This window comes from Chanodichthys erythropterus, chromosome 9, assembly GCF_024489055.1.
Source record: "Chanodichthys erythropterus isolate Z2021 chromosome 9, ASM2448905v1, whole genome shotgun sequence".
Lineage (NCBI taxonomy): Eukaryota > Metazoa > Chordata > Actinopteri > Cypriniformes > Xenocyprididae > Chanodichthys > Chanodichthys erythropterus.
The window spans coordinates 2,017,168-2,042,120 of record NC_090229.1 but is presented as its reverse complement, the minus strand read 5'-3'; the positions used below and the strand labels follow the sequence as shown (position 1 = coordinate 2,042,120).

The following is a 24,953-nucleotide window of genomic DNA, read 5'->3' as shown; positions in this document are numbered from 1 at the left end:
TAGTTAAGAAAGAGGAACTTTGCTGCCGTATCATGGGTGCAGCAGAGCAATGATATTACGCAGCGTCTCTCACAAACGTCTCCATGGTTGCAAGGCACGTTCCCTGTGAAAGCAGGGGCTCAAGGGCGCTGCGTAATATCATCGCACTGCTGCAGCCATGGAACAGCAGCAAAGTTCCTTGATTATTACGCCTGAATGAGAGTATAGTTCCTAGCCATATCAGCCTAGAAAATCACAACTTTTAATTTTCTGTCGGTCTTAGTACACGATTTAACTACAGAAGAGTCAAGTTTTAAATAGGAAAAACATCAAAACTCTTTGGTCATTTTTAAGCGCGATGCTAATGGTCTAATCAGATTCAATGAACTATGCTAAGCTATGCTAAAAGTGGTACCGCCAGAACCGGAGATCGGCTGAATGGATTCGAAAACGGTAAAACTCAACTGTTTAACTCTAGGGGAGTTGGAAAATGAGCCTATTTTCAAAAAAAGTGGAGTGTTCCTTTAACGATACTGCCATTATAAAGCTTGGATGCGTTTATTAATATTTCTCTGATTGTATTCATCAGAAAAAATAAAGTCCTATACTCCTAGGATGGCTTGAGGGTGAGTAAAGCTTGGGGTTAATTTCATTTGAAAGTGAACTAATCCTAGCCTTTGGAGAGGGAAAAAGACCCGTCACGTCATTGACCCACTAATACACAAAAGTGTTTTTATAGGATGAATCAGTCCAACACTGAAACTTTCATATGCAGCGACTGAAACTGATGAAAACCTCCTCAGATGTGCATTAAAGCTGCTCATAATATTACATATGATACACAAATACAGAAGTCCGTAATAAAGCGCCCATCATATCATTAATTACCAACTGTTCATGTTTAATGATGTGATTCTGCGCGTTTACAGCTTCAACTTCCCGCGCTTTCCTTCTCCAAACCCCATCAACGAATTAGAACCGAATTAATTCTGGACATCTGTCAGTATTTTTATTCGTTGTTATTCATTGTCAAATGTTTTGCAGCTTTGTCCGATAATTCCTATTTAATTGATTACAATGTTGAATATAATTATGGTGTAGTGTGAAACTAACCTGAGCTGCAGTGAGGTGAGGAATATGAGATTCCCTCAGCATTTCTTCATCTGTTCCGCCGCTGCGGCTTTAATTCACCACATGTTTAATCGCGGTTCCGATTAATGACCGTTTCTCTCGCGCGCTTCAGCTTTTAAACAAGCATTTTAAAAAGAGCGCGACTCCGTTACTAGGGCAACGGTGACGTTGACGTTCCATCTCACGCCTAACGGTCATTCTGTCCCATCATGCACTGATGTTAAGCTTCTCAGTTATTTCTTGTGACGCGTTTATTCAAGTAATTCTGTTTATGAATGTTTGCCCTAGTTAACGCCCACTAATCGGTGCTGAACTGATCTGGAGCGGAAAGTGTTTGATTCTGTGAGATTGTCTGAAAGTTACTGGACTTTAAAGCGAGAGTTTTCTGTCACACCATCGCTTTGATCCGCTATGGTAAGTGTTTGTGATCTTGTTTTAAATATTGTCTTTATTTTTCACTTAAAATGTGTCAAAGACCTGAATTATTTCTACATTTGACATGGGTGAATTAGTTAAAAGCTCTTCAAAATACATCTGTTTAATTGAGATTAAGCTCTTATACAACTGTGCTGTACTTCTGCAGCACATAAAGAAACGCCATGTAAACAAATGACTGTAATCTGTGACTAAAACCCAAAGTCCATTTGCTTGTTAGAATTAATTCATTATGCTGAAAATAAGCAAGTGCAAAAATGTGGAAATTGGTGTGTAATTAGATAAAGGACTGAAATATATACCAGTTCAGAGATGAAAAGTGACAAAATTAATTTAGAAAAACTATTTCTTGAGTTTTTAGTTTTTCTCACAGGAAGTTTTTCTGCCACCTGATAGAAAGAACACTTTTAAACTTCTACTTGAGCTTTTAGGCATTCACAGGTCCGGATATACTGTAGATGTGATGATGATGATGATGATGATGATTAAAATGATGAAGTCACTCATTTACTGAACTCACGCAGTCACCAGGATCAAATCTCTATGATCTCTAACCCATACAGGAACTGAGTGGGTTTTTTAGGGTTGTATGAACCTCATCTGTCATCAAACACTGCAGCATTTCTTATGACTCTTGATTAATTAAAGGGTTAGTTCAGCCAAAAATAAAGATTCTGCCATTAATTACTCTCCCTCATGTCGTTCCACACCCGTAAGACATCTTCAGAACACAAATTAAGATATTTTTGATGAAATCCAAGAGGCATATGACTCAATATCTATAATCAACACTTTCAAGGTCCAGAAAGGTACTAAAGACATCGTTAAAACAGTCATGTGACTGCAGTGGTTCAACCTTAATGTTATGAAGAGACGAGAATACTTTTTGTGCGCAAAAACAAAACAAAAATAACCACTTTATTCAACAATTTTTCCTGTTCTGTCAGTCTGTTACGCAGGTGCCGCAGTGCTTCATTTCCGTGTTTACATCCGAACGGCGACTCATTATTGGCCGGATCCTGCTTCAGTATCACACGCATGCATCATGCTGATCACGTGATCAGGCGTCGGCCAATAATGAGTCGCCGTTCGGACGTAGAACCTGGAAGCGCTGCAACGACAATAGCGTAACAGAATGGCAGGCTAGAGACTAATTTGTTGAATAAAGTCTTTTTTTTTTTCGCAAAAAAAGTATTCTCGTCTCTTGATAACATTAAGGTTGAACCACTACAGTCACATGACTGTTTTAACGATGTCTTTAGTGCCTTTCTGGACCTTGAATGTGGTTGCTTTCAATGGAGGATAAAACAAAACCTCTCGGATTTCATCAAAAATATCTTAATTTGTGTTCTGAAGATGAATTAAGGTCTTACGGGTGTGGAACGACATGAGGGTCAGTAATTAATGACAGAAATGTAATTTTTGGGTGAACTAATGACGTGGTCCTGTAATGAGCACATGTGTGATGAAGGTGGCGGCAGCTTTCTTTCCTCGTGTTTAAAACTGTATTTTGTGTATCTGTGTGTTGGATATAAACCCTCAATGACTGCTAAACATGTAGCATTAAAAATGTGTTGATTTTTCTTCACTGTCAACAATAACAACAAAAAGTAACTATGAGGAGATTGGGGACCTTGAGGAGAAATAAAGATGGTTTTCTCTTTCACTTTTGCAGGCACTTTTTTCACACATTTGGGCAAATCTAAGGGTTTGAAACACATCTGATCTCAAAAGCAGCAGCTCCGTTTGAGAGCAGCATGGCGAACGAGTCTCTGTCCGCAGGCGTCATCTGTGATCAGGAGATCAGGAGGGAATATGAGCTCGTCCCAGCCGTCACCTGCTCCACCTGCTTCGCTCTCGGCCTCATTTACTGCTTCTGCGGTGAGTCTGAAGGAAGGTCATTTCAACATTAACGAGGTTAACTCACAAAAACCCACATGAATGCATGAAGAGTGTTGAAATGATTTGTACTGTGGCTTTTTAAAAGGTAAAGAAAAGATTTGATTATTTACTTTGTGCAGTTAAGTACACGTACAGTAAAAATGGAAATTCAGTATAACCAACTATAACTTTAACATGTATTTCATGTGAGAAATTTAAATTTGCTGGCAATTGTTGTGGGTTATTTTGCTCTGATCCTTGCAAACAGGGTCATCTCACACAAACCGTTTGTCTGTGGATCATGGGAACCAATCTGACCGCTTTTAGGGTTTAGACATGGGCTTTCTGCTCTCAGCGTTCATGTTTTGAGCTGGTGCAGCAGTAATAGTTACACGAGGAAACCGAGAACAATGAGAAAGTGTGTAAAATGTTGTGATGTTTAAAAAATTATTAAATTCTATTATAAAAACAGATGGACTGAACAAATACTTTCTGGGACCAGCCTTAAATCTCTGTACTTGTTTCTCCAAATTTAGCTCTATTGTTACACAGGAAGGACTTCCAAAAATACCAGAACAGCTAACCTGCTGCGTTTGTATAAAAGCTCTTCCTGTTTTCTGCTGAGCGACAACAGAATTTGACTTTGAGATAGACAACTAACTACTGCATCCGGGATCATCAAAACACACTATTGTAATCAGTTTCATGTTGTAATAGTGGGAATTAAATAAGTGTGCAAGTGAAGCTCTGACTATGATTGTTGTTGTTCAGGTTACCGCTGTTTTAAGCTGGTGATGTTCCTGTCGGGCCTGGCGTTTGGCTCTGGCGTCGGACACCTGCTGTGTCTGCAGGAGCAGCTGCTGGACGGTCAGACGCGTGCGGCCGTGTCTCTGGGCGTGGGGTTTCTGCTGGCGCTCGTGGCGGTGCTGGTGCGCAGCGTCGGACTCTTCCTCACTGGTCTTCAGCTGGGGTCGCTGCTCTCTGTCGCCGCCCTGCTGCTGCTGGGGCAGTATTACCCCATATTTAACCCCGCGTGGGTTCCTGTCGGAACGGTCCTAGGAACCAGCGTTTTCTTTGCCGTGATCACGCTGTGCTGGAGGAAGGCCATGACGGTCGCTGCTACGGCGGCGGTCGGGTCTGCCGTGGCTGTGGCGTGTGTGGATTACTGGGCGGAGATGCCAATGTTGGTGTTCCGGGCGTATGAGGGTCTGCAGAGACGCCAGGGCTTGTGCTGGTACAGCTGGGCTGTGATTGGGATCTGGCCTGTACTTGGAGCACTGGGAATGCTGGTCCAGTGCAGAATAACAGCCGCTGACGGTAGGACATCATCACTGACAAACCACAGAAAACATCTAGAGCCACATTTCACCACATATCTTATATCTTGAGAAATAAAAATAAAGTGTTTTTTATGGAAGCTTGTTTCTGCCATGAAATAAAAAATAGAAAGGGTAATTGTGACTTTTTATCTCACATTGCGTGATATAAAGTCAGAATTGCGTGATATAAAGTCAGAATTGCGAGATATAAAGTCAGAATTGAGTGATATAAAGTCAGAATTGCGAGATATAAAGTCAGAATTGCGAGATATAAAGTCAGAATTGAGTGATATAAAGTCAGAATTGCGAGATATAAAGTCAGAATTGCGAGACATAAAGTCGGAATTGAGTGATATAAAGTCAGAATTGAGTGATATAAAGTCAGAATTGCGAGATATAAAGTCAGAATTGCGAGATATAAAGTCGGAATTGAGTGATATAAAGTCGGAATTGCGAGATATAAAGTCGGAATTGCGAGATATAAAGTCAGAATTGAGTGATATAAAGTCAGAATTGCGAGATATAAAGTCGGAATTGCATGATATAAAGTCGGAATTGCGAGATAAAAAGTCGGAATTGCGAGATATAAAGTCGGAATTGAGTGATATAAAGCCGGAATTGCGTGATATAAAGTCGGAATTGCGAGATATAAAGTCAGAATTGCGAGATATAAAGTCAGAATTGAGTGATATAAAGTCAGAATTGCGAGATATAAAGTCGGAATTGCGTGATATAAAGTCGGAATTGCGAGATATAAAGTCAGAATTGAGTGATATAAAGTCAGAATTGCGAGATATAAAGTCAGAATTGAGTGATATAAAGTCAGAATTGCGAGATATAAAGTCAGAATTGCGAGATATAAAGTCAGAATTGAGTGATATAAAGTCAGAATTGCGAGATATAAAGTCAGAATTGCGAGATATAAAGTCGGAATTGAGTGATATAAAGTCAGAATTGAGTGATATAAAGTCAGAATTGCGAGATATAAAGTCAGAATTGCGAGATATAAAGTCGGAATTGCGAGATATAAAGTCGGAATTGCGTGATATAAAGTCGGAATTGCGAGATAAAAAGTCGGAATTGCGAGATAAAAAGTCGGAATTGCGAGATATAAAGTCGGAATTGAGTGATGTAAAGTCGGAATTGTGTGATATAAAGTCAGAATTGTGAGATATAAAGTCAGAATTGTGAGATATAAAGTCGGAATTGCGAGATATAAAGTCGGAATTGCGAGATATAAAGTCGGAATTGAGTGATATAAAGTCAGAATTGCGAGATATAAAGTCAGAATTGCGAGATATAAAGTCGGAATTGCGAGATATAAAGTCGGAATTGCGTGATATAAAGTCGGAATTGTGAGATAAAAAGTCGGAATTGCGAGATAAAAAGTCGGAATTGCGAGATATAAAGTCGGAATTGAGTGATGTAAAGTCGGAATTGTGTGATATAAAGTCGGAATTGCGAGATATAAAGTCAGAATTACAAGATATAAAGTCAGAATTGCGAGATATAAAGTCGGAATTGCGAGTTTGAAAAGTCGGAATTGCGAGATATAAAGTCAGAATTGCGAGATAAAAAGTCAGAATTGCGAGATATAAAGTCAGAATTGCGAGATATAAAGTCAGAATTGCGAGTTTGAAAAGTCGGAATTGCGAGATATAAAGTCAGAATTGCGAGATAAAAAGTCAGAATTGCGAGATATAAAGTCAGAATTGCGAGATATAAAGTCAGAATTGCGAGTTTGAAAAGTCGGAATTGCGTGATATAAAGTCAGAATTTCATGATACAAAGTCAGAATTGCGAGATATAAAGTCAGAATTGTGAGATATAAAGTCAGAATTGCGAGATATAAAGTCAGAATTGCGAGATATAAAGTCGGAATTGCGAAATATAAAGTCAGAATTGCGAGATATAAAGTCGGAATTGCGAGATATAAAGTCAGAATTGCGAGATAAAAAGTCAGAATTGCGAGATAAAAAGTCAGAATTGCGAGATAAAAAGTCAGAATTGCGAGATATGAAGTCAGAATTGCGAGTTTGAAAAGTCGGAATTGCGAGATATAAAGTCAGAATTGCGAGATAAAAAGTCAGAATTGCGAGATATAAAGTCAGAATTGCGAGTTTGAAAAGTCGGAATTGCGAGATATAAAGTCAGAATTGCGAGATATAAAGTCAGAATTGCGAGATATAAAGTCGGAATTGCGAGATATAAAGTCAGAATTGCGAGATAAAAAGTCAGAATTGCGAGATAAAAAGTCAGAATTGCGAGATATAAAGTCAGAATTGCGAGTTTGAAAAGTCGGAATTTCATGATATAAAGTCAGAATTGCGAGATATAAAGTCAGAATTGCGAGATATAAAGTCAGAATTGAGAGATATAAAGTCAGAATTGCGAGATATAAAGTCGGAATTGCGAGATATAAAGTCAGAATTACGAGATATAAAGTCGGAATTGAGTGATATAAAGTCAGAATTGCGAGATATAAAGTCAGAATTACAAGATATAAAGTCAGAATTGCGAGATATAAAGTCGGAATTGCGAGTTTGAAAAGTCGGAATTGCGAGATATAAAGTCAGAATTGCGAGATAAAAAGTCAGAATTGCGAGATATAAAGTCAGAATTGCGAGATATAAAGTCAGAATTGCGAGTTTGAAAAGTCGGAATTGCGAGATATAAAGTCAGAATTGCGAGATAAAAAGTCAGAATTGCGAGATATAAAGTCAGAATTGCGAGATATAAAGTCGGAATTGAGTGATATAAAGTCAGAATTGAGTGATATAAAGTCAGAATTGCGAGATATAAAGTCAGAATTGCGAGATATAAAGTCGGAATTGAGTGATATAAAGTCGGAATTGCGAGATATAAAGTCGGAATTGCGAGATATAAAGTCAGAATTGAGTGATATAAAGTCAGAATTGCGAGATATAAAGTCGGAATTGCATGATATAAAGTCGGAATTGCGAGATAAAAAGTCGGAATTGCGAGATATAAAGTCGGAATTGAGTGATATAAAGCCGGAATTGCGTGATATAAAGTCGGAATTGCGAGATATAAAGTCAGAATTGCGAGATATAAAGTCAGAATTGAGTGATATAAAGTCAGAATTGCGAGATATAAAGTCGGAATTGCGTGATATAAAGTCGGAATTGCGAGATATAAAGTCAGAATTGAGTGATATAAAGTCAGAATTGCGAGATATAAAGTCAGAATTGAGTGATATAAAGTCAGAATTGCGAGATATAAAGTCAGAATTGCGAGATATAAAGTCAGAATTGAGTGATATAAAGTCAGAATTGCGAGATATAAAGTCAGAATTGCGAGATATAAAGTCGGAATTGAGTGATATAAAGTCAGAATTGAGTGATATAAAGTCAGAATTGCGAGATATAAAGTCAGAATTGCGAGATATAAAGTCGGAATTGCGAGATATAAAGTCGGAATTGCGTGATATAAAGTCGGAATTGCGAGATAAAAAGTCGGAATTGCGAGATAAAAAGTCGGAATTGCGAGATATAAAGTCGGAATTGAGTGATGTAAAGTCGGAATTGTGTGATATAAAGTCAGAATTGTGAGATATAAAGTCAGAATTGTGAGATATAAAGTCGGAATTGCGAGATATAAAGTCGGAATTGCGAGATATAAAGTCGGAATTGAGTGATATAAAGTCAGAATTGCGAGATATAAAGTCAGAATTGCGAGATATAAAGTCGGAATTGCGAGATATAAAGTCGGAATTGCGTGATATAAAGTCGGAATTGCGAGATATAAAGTCGGAATTGAGTGATATAAAGTCAGAATTGCGAGATATAAAGTCGGAATTGCGAGATATAAAGTCAGAATTGCGAGATAAAAAGTCAGAATTGCGAGATATAAAGTCAGAATTGCGAGATATAAAGTCAGAATTGCGAGTTTGAAAAGTCGGAATTGCGTGATATAAAGTCAGAATTTCATGATACAAAGTCAGAATTGCGAGATATAAAGTCAGAATTGTGAGATATAAAGTCAGAATTGCGAGATATAAAGTCAGAATTGCGAGATATAAAGTCGGAATTGCGAAATATAAAGTCAGAATTGCGAGATATAAAGTCGGAATTGCGAGATATAAAGTCAGAATTGCGAGATAAAAAGTCAGAATTGCGAGATAAAAAGTCAGAATTGCGAGATAAAAAGTCAGAATTGCGAGATATGAAGTCAGAATTGCGAGTTTGAAAAGTCGGAATTGCGAGATATAAAGTCAGAATTGCGAGATAAAAAGTCAGAATTGCGAGATATAAAGTCAGAATTGCGAGTTTGAAAAGTCGGAATTGCGAGATATAAAGTCAGAATTGCGAGATATAAAGTCAGAATTGCGAGATATAAAGTCGGAATTGCGAGATATAAAGTCAGAATTGCGAGATAAAAAGTCAGAATTGCGAGATAAAAAGTCAGAATTGCGAGATATAAAGTCAGAATTGCGAGTTTGAAAAGTCGGAATTTCATGATATAAAGTCAGAATTGCGAGATATAAAGTCAGAATTGCGAGATATAAAGTCAGAATTGAGAGATATAAAGTCAGAATTGCGAGATATAAAGTCGGAATTGCGAGATATAAAGTCAGAATTACGAGATATAAAGTCGGAATTGAGTGATATAAAGTCAGAATTGCGAGATATAAAGTCAGAATTACAAGATATAAAGTCAGAATTGCGAGATATAAAGTCGGAATTGCGAGTTTGAAAAGTCGGAATTGCGAGATATAAAGTCAGAATTGCGAGATAAAAAGTCAGAATTGCGAGATATAAAGTCAGAATTGCGAGATATAAAGTCAGAATTGCGAGTTTGAAAAGTCGGAATTGCGAGATATAAAGTCAGAATTGCGAGATAAAAAGTCAGAATTGCGAGATATAAAGTCAGAATTGCGAGATATAAAGTCAGAATTGCGAGTTTGAAAAGTCGGAATTGCGTGATATAAAGTCAGAATTTCATGATACAAAGTCAGAATTGCGAGATATAAAGTCAGAATTGCGAGATATAAAGTCAGAATTGCGAGATATAAAGTCAGAATTGCGAGATATAAAGTCGGAATTGCGAAATATAAAGTCAGAATTGCGAGATATAAAGTCGGAATTGAGTGATGTAAAGTCGGAATTGTGTGATATAAAGTCAGAATTGTGAGATATAAAGTCAGAATTGTGAGATATAAAGTCGGAATTGCGAGATATAAAGTCGGAATTGCGAGATATAAAGTCGGAATTGAGTGATATAAAGTCAGAATTGCGAGATATAAAGTCAGAATTGCGAGATATAAAGTCGGAATTGCGAGATATAAAGTCGGAATTGCGTGATATAAAGTCGGAATTGTGAGATAAAAAGTCGGAATTGCGAGATAAAAAGTCGGAATTGCGAGATATAAAGTCGGAATTGAGTGATGTAAAGTCGGAATTGTGTGATATAAAGTCGGAATTGCGAGATATAAAGTCAGAATTACAAGATATAAAGTCAGAATTGCGAGATATAAAGTCGGAATTGCGAGTTTGAAAAGTCGGAATTGCGAGATATAAAGTCAGAATTGCGAGATAAAAAGTCAGAATTGCGAGATATAAAGTCAGAATTGCGAGATATAAAGTCAGAATTGCGAGTTTGAAAAGTCGGAATTGCGAGATATAAAGTCAGAATTGCGAGATAAAAAGTCAGAATTGCGAGATATAAAGTCAGAATTGCGAGATATAAAGTCAGAATTGCGAGTTTGAAAAGTCGGAATTGCGTGATATAAAGTCAGAATTTCATGATACAAAGTCAGAATTGCGAGATATAAAGTCAGAATTGCGAGATATAAAGTCAGAATTGCGAGATATAAAGTCAGAATTGCGAGATATAAAGTCGGAATTGAGTGATATAAAGTCAGAATTGAGTGATATAAAGTCAGAATTGCGAGATATAAAGTCAGAATTGCGAGATATAAAGTCGGAATTGCGAGATATAAAGTCGGAATTGCGTGATATAAAGTCGGAATTGCGAGATAAAAAGTCGGAATTGCGAGATAAAAAGTCGGAATTGCGAGATATAAAGTCGGAATTGAGTGATGTAAAGTCGGAATTGTGTGATATAAAGTCAGAATTGTGAGATATAAAGTCAGAATTGTGAGATATAAAGTCGGAATTGCGAGATATAAAGTCGGAATTGCGAGATATAAAGTCAGAATTGCGAGATATAAAGTCAGAATTGCGAGATATAAAGTCAGAATTGTGAGATATAAAGTCAGAATTGCGAGATATAAAGTCGGAATTGCGAGATATAAAGTCAGAATTGCGAGATATAAAGTCAGAATTGCGAGATATAAAGTCAGAATTGCGAGATATAAAGTCAGAATTGCGAGATATAAAGTCAGAATTGCGAGATATAAAGTCAGAATTGCGAGATATAAAGTCAGAATTGCGAGATATAAAGTCAGAATTGCGAGATATAAAGTCGGAATTGCGAGATATAAAGTCGGAATTGCGAGATAAAAAGTCAGAATTGCGAGATATAAAGTCAGAATTGCGAGATATAAAGTCAGAATTGCGAGTTTGAAAAGTCGGAATTGCGTGATATAAAGTCAGAATTTCATGATACAAAGTCAGAATTGCGAGATATAAAGTCAGAATTGCGAGATATAAAGTCAGAATTGCGAGATATAAAGTCAGAATTGCGAGATATAAAGTCGGAATTGCGAAATATAAAGTCAGAATTGCGAGATATAAAGTCGGAATTGCGAGATATAAAGTCAGAATTGCGAGATATAAAGTCAGAATTGCGAGATAAAAAGTCAGAATTGCGAGATATAAAGTCAGAATTGCGAGATATAAAGTCAGAATTGCGAGTTTGAAAAGTCGGAATTGCGAGATATAAAGTCAGAATTGCGAGATATAAAGTCAGAATTGCGAGATATAAAGTCAGAATTGCGAGATATAAAGTCGGAATTGCGAGATATAAAGTCGGAATTGCGAGATATAAAGTCAGAATTGCGAGATATAAAGTCAGAATTGCGAGATATAAAGTCAGAATTGCGAGATATAAAGTCAGAATTGCGAGATATAAAGTCGGAATTGCGAGATATAAAGTCGGAATTGCGAGATATAAAGTCGGAATTGCGAGATATAAAGTCAGAATTGCGAGATATAAAGTCGGAATTGCGAGATATAAAGTCGGAATTGCGAGATATAAAGTCAGAATTGCGAGATATAAAGTCGGAATTGCGAGATATAAAGTCGGAATTGCGAGATATAAAGTCGGAATTGTGAGATATAAAGTCAGAATTGCGAGATATAAAGTCAGAATTGCGAGATATAAAGTCAGAATTGCGAGATATAAAGTCAGAATTGCGAGATATAAAGTCAGAATTGCGAGATATAAAGTCGGAATTGCGAGATATAAAGTCAGAATTGCGAGATATAAAGTCAGAATTGCGAGATATAAAGTCAGAATTGCGAGATATAAAGTCAGAATTGCGAGATATAAAGTCAGAATTGCGAGATATAAAGTCAGAATTGCGAGATATAAAGTCAGAATTGCGAGATATAAAGTCAGAATTGCGAGATATAAAGTCAGAATTGCGAGATATAAAGTCAGAATTGCGAGATATAAAGTCGGAATTGCGAGATATAAAGTCAGAATTGCGAGATATAAAGTCAGAATTGCGAGATATAAAGTCAGAATTGCGAGATATAAAGTCAGAATTGCGAGATATAAAGTCAGAATTGCGAGATATAAAGTCGGAATTGCGAGATATAAAGTCAGAATTGCGAGATATAAAGTCAGAATTGCGAGATATAAAGTCAGAATTGCGAGATATAAAGTCAGAATTGCGAGTTTGAAAAGTCGGAATTGCGAGATATAAAGTCAGAATTGCGAGATATAAAGTCAGAATTGCGAGATATAAAGTCAGAATTGCGAGATATAAAGTCAGAATTGCGAGATATAAAGTCAGAATTGCGAGATATAAAGTCGGAATTGCGAGATATAAAGTCAGAATTGCGAGATATAAAGTCAGAATTGCGAGATTGAAAAGTCGGAATAGCGAGATATAAAGTCAGAATTGTGAGATATAAAGTCAGAATTGCGAGATATAAAGTCAGAATTGCGAGATATAAAGTCAGAATTGCGAGATATAAAGTCGGAATTGCGAGATATAAAGTCAGAATTGCGAGATATAAAGTCGGAATTGAGTGATATAAAGTCAGAATTGCGAGATATAAAGTCAGAATTACAAGATATAAAGTCAGAATTGCGTGATTTAACGTCTGAATTGCGAGATTTAAAGTCGGAATTGCGTGATATAAAGTCAGAATTGCGAGATATAAAGTCAGAATTGCGAGATATAAAGTCAGAATTGCGAGATATAAAGTCAGAATTGCGAGTTTGAAAAGTCGGAATTGCGAGATATAAAGTCAGAATTGCGAGATAAAAAGTCAGAATTGCGAGATATAAAGTCAGAATTGCGAGATATAAAGTAGGAAATGCGAGTTTTAAAAGTCGGAATTGCGAGATATAAAGTCAGAATTGCGAGATATAAAGTCAGAATTGCGAGATATAAAGTCAGAATTGCGAGATATAAAGTCAGAATTGCGAGTTTGAAAAGTCGGAATTGCGAGATATAAAGTCAGAATTGCGAGATATAAAGTCAGAATTTCGAGATATAAAGTCAGAATTGCGAGATATAAAGTCATAATTGTGAGATATAAAGTCGGAATTGTGTGATTAAAGTCAGAATTGCGAGATATAAAGTCAGAATTGCGAGATATAAAGTCGGAATTGCGAGATATAAAGTCGGAATTGCGAGATATAAAGTCGGAATTGCGAGATATAAAGTCAGAATTGCGAGATATAAAGTCAGAATTGCGAGATATAAAGTCGGAATTGCGAGATATAAAGTCGGAATTGCGTGATATAAAGTCGGAATTGCGAGATAAAAAGTCGGAATTGCGAGATAAAAAGTCGGAATTGCGAGATATAAAGTCGGAATTGAGTGATGTAAAGTCGGAATTGTGTGATATAAAGTCGGAATTGCGAGATATAAAGTCAGAATTACAAGATATAAAGTCAGAATTGCGAGATATAAAGTCGGAATTGCGAGTTTGAAAAGTCGGAATTGCGAGATATAAAGTCAGAATTGCGAGATAAAAAGTCAGAATTGCGAGATATAAAGTCAGAATTGCGAGATATAAAGTCAGAATTGCGAGTTTGAAAAGTCGGAATTGCGAGATATAAAGTCAGAATTGCGAGATAAAAAGTCAGAATTGCGAGATATAAAGTCAGAATTGCGAGATATAAAGTCAGAATTGCGAGTTTGAAAAGTCGGAATTGCGAGATATAAAGTCAGAATTTCATGATACAAAGTCAGAATTGCGAGATATAAAGTCAGAATTGTGAGATATAAAGTCAGAATTGCGAGATATAAAGTCAGAATTGCGAGATATAAAGTCGGAATTGCGAGATATAAAGTCAGAATTGCGAGATATAAAGTCAGAATTGCGAGATATAAAGTCAGAATTGCGAGATAAAAAGTCAGAATTGCGAGATAAAAAGTCAGAATTGCGAGATATAAAGTCAGAATTGCGAGTTTGAAAAGTCGGAATTTCATGATATAAAGTCAGAATTGCGAGATATAAAGTCAGAATTGCGAGATATAAAGTCAGAATTGAGAGATATAAAGTCAGAATTGCGAGATATAAAGTCGGAATTGCGAGATATAAAGTCAGAATTACGAGATATAAAGTCGGAATTGAGTGATATAAAGTCAGAATTGCGAGATATAAAGTCAGAATTACAAGATATAAAGTCAGAATTGCGAGATATAAAGTCGGAATTGCGAGTTTGAAAAGTCGGAATTGCGAGATATAAAGTCAGAATTGCGAGATAAAAAGTCAGAATTGCGAGATATAAAGTCAGAATTGCGAGATATAAAGTCAGAATTGCGAGTTTGAAAAGTCGGAATTGCGAGATAAAAAGTCAGAATTGCGAGATAAAAAGTCAGAATTGCGAGATATAAAGTCAGAATTGCGAGATATAAAGTCAGAATTGCGAGTTTGAAAAGTCGGAATTGCGTGATATAAAGTCAGAATTTCATGATACAAAGTCAGAATTGCGAGATATAAAGTCAGAATTGTGAGATATAAAGTCAGAATTGCGAGATATAAAGTCAGAATTGCGAGATATAAAGTCGGAATTGCGAAATATAAAGTCAGAATTGCGAGATATAAAGTCGGAATTGCGAGATATAAAGTCAGAATTGCGAGATAAAAAGTCAGAATTGCGAGATAAAAAGTCAGAATTGCGAGATAAAAAGTCAGAATTGCGAGATATAAAGTCAGAATTGCGAGTTTGAAAAGTCGGAATTGCGAGATATAAAGTCAGAATTGCGAGATAAAAAGTCAGAATTGCGAGATATAAAGTCAGAATTGCGAGTTTGAAAAGTCGGAATTGCGAGATATAAAGTCAGAATTGCGAGATATAAAGTCAGAATTGCGAGATATAAAGTCGGAATTGCGAGATATAAAGTCAGAATTGCGAGATAAAAAGTCAGAATTGCGAGATAAAAAGTCAGAATTGCGAGATATAAAGTCAGAATTGCGAGTTTGAAAAGTCGGAATTTCATGATATAAAGTCAGAATTGCGAGATATAAAGTCAGAATTGCGAGATATAAAGTCAGAATTGAGAGATATAAAGTCAGAATTGCGAGATATAAAGTCGGAATTGCGAGATATAAAGTCGGAATTACGAGATATAAAGTCGGAATTGAGTGATATAAAGTCAGAATTGCGAGTTATAAAGTCAGAATTGCGAGATATAAAGTCAGAATTGTGAGATATAAAGTCAGAATTGCGAGATATAAAGTCAGAATTGCGAGATATAAAGTCGGAATTGCGACATATAAAGTCGGAATTGCGTGATATAAAGTCTGAATTGACATATAAAAAGTAATAATTGAGTGATATAAAGTCAGAATTGCGAGATATAAAGTCAGAATTGCGAGATATAAAGTCGGAATTGCGAGATATAAAGTCGGAATTGCGAGATATAAAGTCGGAATTGCGAGATATAAAGTCGGAATTGCGAGATATAAAGTCAGAATTGTGAGATATAAAGTCGGAATTGCGAGATAAAAAGTCAGAATTGCGAGATATAAAGTCAGAATTGCGAGATATAAAGTCAGAATTGCGAGATATAAAGTCAGAATTGCGAGATATAAAGTCGGAATTGCGAGATATAAAGTCGGAATTGCGAGATATAAAGTCAGAATTGCGAGATATAAAGTCGGAATTGCGAGATATAAAGTCAGAATTGCGAGATATAAAGTCAGAATTGCGAGATATAAAGTCGGAATTGCGTGATATAAAGTCAGAATTGCGTGATATAAAGTCAGAATTGCGAGATATAAAGTCAGAATTGCGAGATATAAAGTCAGAATTGAGAGATATAAAGTCAGAATTGCGAGATATAAAGTCGGAATTGCGAGATATAAAGTCAGAATTGCGAGATATAAAGTCGGAATTGCGAGATATAAAGTCAGAATTGCGAGATATAAAGTCGGAATTGCGAGATATAAAGTCAGAATTGCGAGATATAAAGTCAGAATTGCGAGATATAAAGTCGGAATTGCGAGATATAAAGTCAGAATTGCGAGATATAAAGTCAGAATTGCGAGATATAAAGTCGGAATTGAGTGATATAAAGTCAGAATTGCGAGATATAAAGTCAGAATTACAAGATATAAAGTCAGAATTGCGAGATATAAAGTCGGAATTGCGAGTTTGAAAAGTCGGAATTGCGAGATATAAAGTCAGAATTTCATGATATAAAGTCAGAATTGCGAGATATAAAGTCAGAATTGCGAGATATAAAGTCAGAATTGAGAGATATAAAGTCAGAATTGCGAGATATAAAGTCGGAATTGCGAGATATAAAGTCGGAATTGCGAGATATAAAGTCAGAATTGCGAGATATAAAGTCAGAATTGCGAGTTTGAAAAGTCGGAATTGCGTGATATAAAGTCAGAATTTCATGATATAAAGTCAGAATTGCGAGATATAAAGTCGGAATTGCGAGATATAAAGTCAGAATTGCGAGATATAAAGTCAGAATTGTGAGATATAAAGTCAGAATTGCGAGATATAAAGTCAGAATTGCGAGATATAAAGTCAGAATTGCGAGTTTGAAAAGTCGGAATTGCGAGATATAAAGTCAGAATTGCGAGATAAAAAGTCAGAATTGCGAGATATAAAGTCAGAATTGCGAGTTTGAAAAGTCGGAATTGCGAGATATAAAGTCAGAATTGCGAGATATAAAGTCAGAATTGCGAGATATAAAGTCGGAATTGCGAGATATAAAGTCGGAATTGCGAGATATAAAGTCGGAATTGCGTGATATAAAGTCGGAATTGTGAGATAAAAAGTCGGAATTGCGAGATAAAAAGTCGGAATTGCGAGATATAAAGTCGGAATTGAGTGATGTAAAGTCGGAATTGTGTGATATAAAGTCGGAATTGCGAGATATAAAGTCAGAATTACAAGATATAAAGTCAGAATTGCGAGATATAAAGTCGGAATTGCGAGTTTGAAAAGTCGGAATTGCGAGATATAAAGTCAGAATTGCGAGATAAAAAGTCAGAATTGCGAGATATAAAGTCAGAATTGCGAGATATAAAGTCAGAATTGCGAGTTTGAAAAGTCGGAATTGCGAGATATAAAGTCAGAATTGCGAGATAAAAAGTCAGAATTGCGAGATATAAAGTCAGAATTGCGAGATATAAAGTCAGAATTGCGAGTTTGAAAAGTCGGAATTGCGTGATATAAAGTCAGAATTTCATGATACAAAGTCAGAATTGCGAGATATAAAGTCAGAATTGCGAGATATAAAGTCAGAATTGCGAGATATAAAGTCAGAATTGCGAGATATAAAGTCGGAATTGAGTGATATAAAGTCAGAATTGAGTGATATAAAGTCAGAATTGCGAGATATAAAGTCAGAATTGCGAGATATAAAGTCGGAATTGCGAGATATAAAGTCGGAATTGCGTGATATAAAGTCGGAATTGCGAGATAAAAAGTCGGAATTGCGAGATAAAAAGTCGGAATTGCGAGATATAAAGTCGGAATTGAGTGATGTAAAGTCGGAATTGTGTGATATAAAGTCAGAATTGTGAGATATAAAGTCAGAATTGTGAGATATAAAGTCGGAATTGCGAGATATAAAGTCGGAATTGCGAGATATAAAGTCGGAATTGAGTGATATAAAGTCAGAATTGCGAGATATAAAGTCAGAATTGCGAGATATAAAGTCGGAATTGCGAGATATAAAGTCGGAATTGCGTGATATAAAGTCGGAATTGTGAGATAAAAAGTCGGAATTGCGAGATAAAAAGTCGGAATTGCGAGATATAAAGTCGGAATTGAGTGATGTAAAGTCGGAATTGTGTGATATAAAGTCGGAATTGCGAGATATAAAGTCAGAATTACAAGATATAAAGTCAGAATTGCGAGATATAAAGTCGGAATTGCGAGTTTGAAAAGTCGGAATTGCGAGATATAAAGTCAGAATTGCGAGATAAAAAGTCAGAATTGCGAGATATAAAGTCAGAATTGCGAGATATAAAGTCAGAATTGCGAGTTTGAAAAGTCGGAATTGCGAGATATAAAGTCAGAATTGCGAGATAAAAAGTCAGAATTGCGAGATATAAAGTCAGAATTGCGAGATATAAAGTCAGAATTGCGAGTTTGAAAAGTCGGAATTGCGTGATATAAAGTCAGAATTTCATGATACAAAGTCAGAATTGCGAGATATAAAGTCAGAATTGTGAGATATAAAGTCAGAATTGCGAGATATAAAGTCAGAATTGCGAGATATAAAGTCGGAATTGCGAAATATAAAGTCAGAATTGCGAGATATAAAGTCGGAATTGCGAGATATAAAGTCAGAATTGCGAGATAAAAAGTCAGAATTGCGAGATAAAAAGTCAGAATTGCGAGATAAAAAGTCAGAATTGCGAGATATGAAGTCAGAATTGCGAGTTTGAAAAGTCGGAATTGCGAGATATAAAGTCAGAATTGCGAGATAAAAAGTCAGAATTGCGAGATATAAAGTCAGAATTGCGAGTTTGAAAAGTCGGAATTGCGAGATATAAAGTCAGAATTGCGAGATATAAAGTCAGAATTGCGAGATATAAAGTCGGAATTGCGAGATATAAAGTCAGAATTGCGAGATAAAAAGTCAGAATTGCGAGATAAAAAGTCAGAATTGCGAGATATAAAGTCAGAATTGCGAGTTTGAAAAGTCGGAATTTCATGATATAAAGTCAGAATTGCGAGATATAAAGTCAGAATTGCGAGATATAAAGTCAGAATTGAGAGATATAAAGTCAGAATTGCGAGATATAAAGTCGGAATTGCGAGATATAAAGTCAGAATTACGAGATATAAAGTCGGAATTGAGTGATATAAAGTCAGAATTGCGAGATATAAAGTCAGAATTACAAGATATAAAGTCAGAATTGCGAGATATAAAGTCGGAATTGCGAGTTTGAAAAGTCGGAATTGCGAGATATAAAGTCAGAATTGCGAGATAAAAAGTCAGAATTGCGAGATATAAAGTCAGAATTGCGAGATATAAAGTCAGAATTGCGAGTTTGAAAAGTCGGAATTGCGAGATATAAAGTCAGAATTGCGAGATAAAAAGTCAGAATTGCGAGATATAAAGTCAGAATTGCGAGATATAAAGTCAGAATTGCGAGTTTGAAAAGTCGGAATTGCGAGATATAAAGTCAGAATTGCGAGATATAAAGTCGGAATTGCGAAATATAAAGTCAGAATTGCGAGATATAAAGTCGGAATTGAGTGATGTAAAGTCGGAATTGTGTGATATAAAGTCAGAATTGTGAGATATAAAGTCAGAATTGTGAGATATAAAGTCGGAATTGCGAGATATAAAGTCGGAATTGCGAGATATAAAGTCGGAATTGAGTGATATAAAGTCAGAATTGCGAGATATAAAGTCAGAATTGCGAGATATAAAGTCGGAATTGCGAGATATAAAGTCGGAATTGCGTGATATAAAGTCGGAATTGCGAGATAAAAAGTCGGAATTGCGAGATAAAAAGTCGGAATTGCGAGATATAAAGTCGGAATTGAGTGATGTAAAGTCGGAATTGTGTGATATAAAGTCGGAATTGCGAGATATAAAGTCAGAATTACAAGATATAAAGTCAGAATTGCGAGATATAAAGTCGGAATTGCGAGTTTGAAAAGTCGGAATTGCGAGATATAAAGTCAGAATTGCGAGATAAAAAGTCAGAATTGCGAGATATAAAGTCAGAATTGCGAGATATAAAGTCAGAATTGCGAGTTTGAAAAGTCGGAATTGCGAGATATAAAGTCAGAATTGCGAGATAAAAAGTCAGAATTGCGAGATATAAAGTCAGAATTGCGAGATATAAAGTCAGAATTGCGAGTTTGAAAAGTCGGAATTGCGTGATATAAAGTCAGAATTTCATGATACAAAGTCAGAATTGCGAGATATAAAGTCAGAATTGTGAGATATAAAGTCAGAATTGCGAGATATAAAGTCAGAATTGCGAGATATAAAGTCGGAATTGCGAAATATAAAGTCAGAATTGCGAGATATAAAGTCGGAATTGCGAGATATAAAGTCAGAATTGCGAGATAAAAAGTCAGAATTGCGAGATAAAAAGTCAGAATTGCGAGATAAAAAGTCAGAATTGCGAGATATAAAGTCAGAATTGCGAGTTTGAAAAGTCGGAATTGCGAGATATAAAGTCAGAATTGCGAGATAAAAAGTCAGAATTGCGAGATATAAAGTCAGAATTGCGAGTTTGAAAAGTCGGAATTGCGAGATATAAAGTCAGAATTGCGAGATATAAAGTCAGAATTGCGAGATATAAAGTCGGAATTGCGAGATATAAAGTCAGAATTGCGAGATAAAAAGTCAGAATTGCGAGATAAAAAGTCAGAATTGCGAGATATAAAGTCAGAATTGCGAGTTTGAAAAGTCGGAATTTCATGATATAAAGTCAGAATTGCGAGATATAAAGTCAGAATTGCGAGATATAAAGTCAGAATTGAGAGATATAAAGTCAGAATTGCGAGATATAAAGTCGGAATTGCGAGATATAAAGTCAGAATTACGAGATATAAAGTCGGAATTGAGTGATATAAAGTCAGAATTGCGAGATATAAAGTCAGAATTACAAGATATAAAGTCAGAATTGCGAGATATAAAGTCGGAATTGCGAGTTTGAAAAGTCGGAATTGCGAGATATAAAGTCAGAATTGCGAGATAAAAAGTCAGAATTGCGAGATATAAAGTCAGAATTGCGAGATATAAAGTCAGAATTGCGAGTTTGAAAAGTCGGAATTGCGAGATAAAAAGTCAGAATTGCGAGATAAAAAGTCAGAATTGCGAGATATAAAGTCAGAATTGCGAGATATAAAGTCAGAATTGCGAGTTTGAAAAGTCGGAATTGCGTGATATAAAGTCAGAATTTCATGATACAAAGTCAGAATTGCGAGATATAAAGTCAGAATTGTGAGATATAAAGTCAGAATTGCGAGATATAAAGTCAGAATTGCGAGATATAAAGTCGGAATTGCGAAATATAAAGTCAGAATTGCGAGATATAAAGTCGGAATTGCGAGATATAAAGTCAGAATTGCGAGATAAAAAGTCAGAATTGCGAGATAAAAAGTCAGAATTGCGAGATAAAAAGTCAGAATTGCGAGATATAAAGTCAGAATTGCGAGTTTGAAAAGTCGGAATTGCGAGATATAAAGTCAGAATTGCGAGATAAAAAGTCAGAATTGCGAGATATAAAGTCAGAATTGCGAGTTTGAAAAGTCGGAATTGCGAGATATAAAGTCAGAATTGCGAGATATAAAGTCAGAATTGCGAGATATAAAGTCGGAATTGCGAGATATAAAGTCAGAATTGCGAGATAAAAAGTCAGAATTGCGAGATAAAAAGTCAGAATTGCGAGATATAAAGTCAGAATTGCGAGTTTGAAAAGTCGGAATTTCATGATATAAAGTCAGAATTGCGAGATATAAAGTCAGAATTGCGAGATATAAAGTCAGAATTGAGAGATATAAAGTCAGAATTGCGAGATATAAAGTCGGAATTGCGAGATATAAAGTCGGAATTACGAGATATAAAGTCGGAATTGAGTGATATAAAGTCAGAATTGCGAGTTATAAAGTCAGAATTGCGAGATATAAAGTCAGAATTGCGAGATATAAAGTCAGAATTGCGAGATATAAAGTCAGAATTGAGTGATATAAAGTCAGAATTGCGAGATATAAAGTCGGAATTGAGTGATATAAAGTCAGAATTGCGAGATATAAAGTCGGAATTGCGAGATATAAAGTCAGAATTGCGAGATATAAAGTCGGAATTGCGACATATAAAGTCGGAATTGCGAGATATAAAGTCGGAATTGCGAGATATAAAGTCGGAATTGCGAGATATAAAGTCGGAATTGCGAGATATAAAGTCAGAATTGTGAGATATAAAGTCGGAATTGCGAGATAAAAAGTCAGAATTGCGAGATATAAAGTCAGAATTGCGAGATATAAAGTCAGAATTGCGAGATATAAAGTCAGAATTGCGAGATATAAAGTCGGAATTGCGAGATATAAAGTCGGAATTGCGAGATATAAAGTCAGAATTGCGAGATATAAAGTCGGAATTGCGAGATATAAAGTCAGAATTGCGAGATATAAAGTCAGAATTGCGAGTTTGAAAAGTCGGAATTGCGTGATATAAAGTCAGAATTTCATGATATAAAGTCAGAATTGCGAGATATAAAGTCAGAATTGCGAGATATAAAGTCAGAATTGAGAGATATAAAGTCAGAATTGCGAGATATAAAGTCGGAATTGCGAGATATAAAGTCAGAATTGCGAGATATAAAGTCGGAATTGCGAGATATAAAGTCAGAATTGCGAGATATAAAGTCGGAATTGCGAGATATAAAGTCAGAATTGCGAGATATAAAGTCAGAATTGCGAGATATAAAGTCGGAATTGCGAGATATAAAGTCGGAATTGCGAGATATAAAGTCAGAATTGCGAGATATAAAGTCAGAATTGCGAGTTTGAAAAGTCGGAATTGCGTGATATAAAGTCAGAATTTCATGATATAAAGTCAGAATTGCGAGATATAAAGTCGGAATTGCGAGATATAAAGTCAGAATTGCGAGATATAAAGTCAGAATTGTGAGATATAAAGTCAGAATTGCGAGATATAAAGTCAGAATTGCGAGATATAAAGTCAGAATTGCGAGTTTGAAAAGTCGGAATTGCGAGATATAAAGTCAGAATTGCGAGATAAAAAGTCAGAATTGCGAGATATAAAGTCAGAATTGCGAGTTTGAAAAGTCGGAATTGCGAGATATAAAGTCAGAATTGCGAGATATAAAGTCAGAATTGCGAGATATAAAGTCGGAATTGCGAGATATAAAGTCAGAATTGCGAGATATAAAGTCAGAATTGTGAGATATAAAGTCAGAATTGCGAGATATAAAGTCGGAATTGCGAGATATAAAGTCAGAATTGCGAGATATAAAGTCAGAATTGCGAGATATAAAGTCAGAATTGCGAGATATAAAGTCGGAATTGCGAGATAAAAAGTCAGAATTGCGAGATATAAAGTCAGAATTGCGAGTTTGAAAAGTCGGAATTGCGAGATATAAAGTCAGAATTGCGAGATAAAAAGTCAGAATTGCGAGATATAAAGTCAGAATTGCGAGTTTGAAAAGTCAGAATTGCAAGATATAAAGTCAGAATTGCGAGATATAAAGTCAGAATTGCGAGATATAAAGTCAGAATTGCGAGATATAAAGTCGGAATTGCGAGATATAAAGTCAGAATTGCGAGATATAAAGTCAGAATTGCGAGATATAAAGTCAGAATTGCGAGATATAAAGTCAGAATTGCGAGTTATAAAGTCGGAATTGCGAGATATAAAGTCAGAATTGCGAGATAAAAAGTCAGAATTGCAAGATATAAAGTCAGAATTGCGAGTTTGAAAAGTCGGAATTGCGAGATATAAAGTCAGAATTGCGAGATATAAAGTCAGAATTGCGAGATATAAAGTCGGAATTGCGAGATATAAAGTCAGAATTGCGAGATATAAAGTCAGAATTGAGAGATATAAAGTCAGAATTGCGAGATATAAAGTCGGAATTGCGAGATATAAAGTCAGAATTGCGAGATATAAAGTCGGAATTGCGAGATATAAAGTCAGAATTGCGAGATATAAAGTCAGAATTGCGAGATATAAAGTCAGAATTGCGAGATATAAAGTCAGAATTACGAGATATAAAGTTGCAATTACCTTTTTATTTTTTTATTTAGTGGCGGAAACAAGCCTGTATAGGTTTTATTTTAAAAACTATGTAAAATATCTCAGTCTTTGTACTGTAATTTGAAAAAAGAATCATACACTAACTAGAAAAAGAACAACTGAGGCATTAGCGGGGGTTGGAATAGTTGATTTGTTCAGGGTTCTCATGGATCATGGATGGCGTGTTGATTGACGTGTCGTATCTGTGTGTGTGTTAGTGACGGGTAAACAGAAGCAGCTGGATCTAACGAGGATCGGTCGGACACATGACCAAGGAACGTGTCGCCGCAGACCGCCGGTCCTCCAGCGCTACACAGGAGACGTGCTGGCCCCGGTACGGCCCGATCACATGACACATCCACTCATGCTCTTTATTGTCATGTACGCAGAGACCAGTAAGAACTCGTACAGATGAACAGAGTTTAATCTTAGTCTTTCTTTCTCCAGAGTTATCTGGCGAGTTTGCGAGAGCGGCAGACGAACACGGGCTCGTCGCTCTGGAGTTTGACTTCCGTTCATCACACCATAATTGACTTTGATTCTGAAACGGGATCATTGGTTCCTCTCACAACTTCACCGTCGGCTCTTCTCCGACTGTAATGCGATCACATGTGACCGGAGAAGGAGGATCTGTGGATTTTCATAGACAGGTTTCTGGGCTCTTCATCCTTTCATTCTCCAAATCACTGCTTGAATTGCACTTTGTAGGGAGCTGACACTCTGGACGTATGGTCAGGACTCACACACACATTCACACTTACAGACTATTTAGTGTCTTCAATTCGCCTGTCCTGCATGTCTTTGGATTGTGGGAGAAAGCGGAGCACCGGAGGAACCCC

General features: G+C 36.0%; 1 protein-coding gene across 1 annotated transcript; it reads left to right on the top strand.

Annotated features, from left to right (window-relative positions):
- The first annotated feature begins 1,387 nt into the window (after positions 1 to 1,387).
- Positions 1,388 to 24,939, top strand: LOC137026168 (transmembrane protein 198-like). Its single transcript, XM_067393413.1, has 5 exons — positions 1,388 to 1,524; positions 3,221 to 3,426; positions 4,198 to 4,743; positions 24,333 to 24,448; positions 24,562 to 24,939. The coding sequence occupies exons 2-5, from the start codon at positions 3,303 to 3,305 to the stop codon at positions 24,712 to 24,714; spliced, it is 939 nt and encodes a 312-aa protein (XP_067249514.1). The 5' UTR covers positions 1,388 to 1,524; positions 3,221 to 3,302; the 3' UTR covers positions 24,715 to 24,939.
- The last annotated feature ends 14 nt before the right edge of the window (positions 24,940 to 24,953 follow it).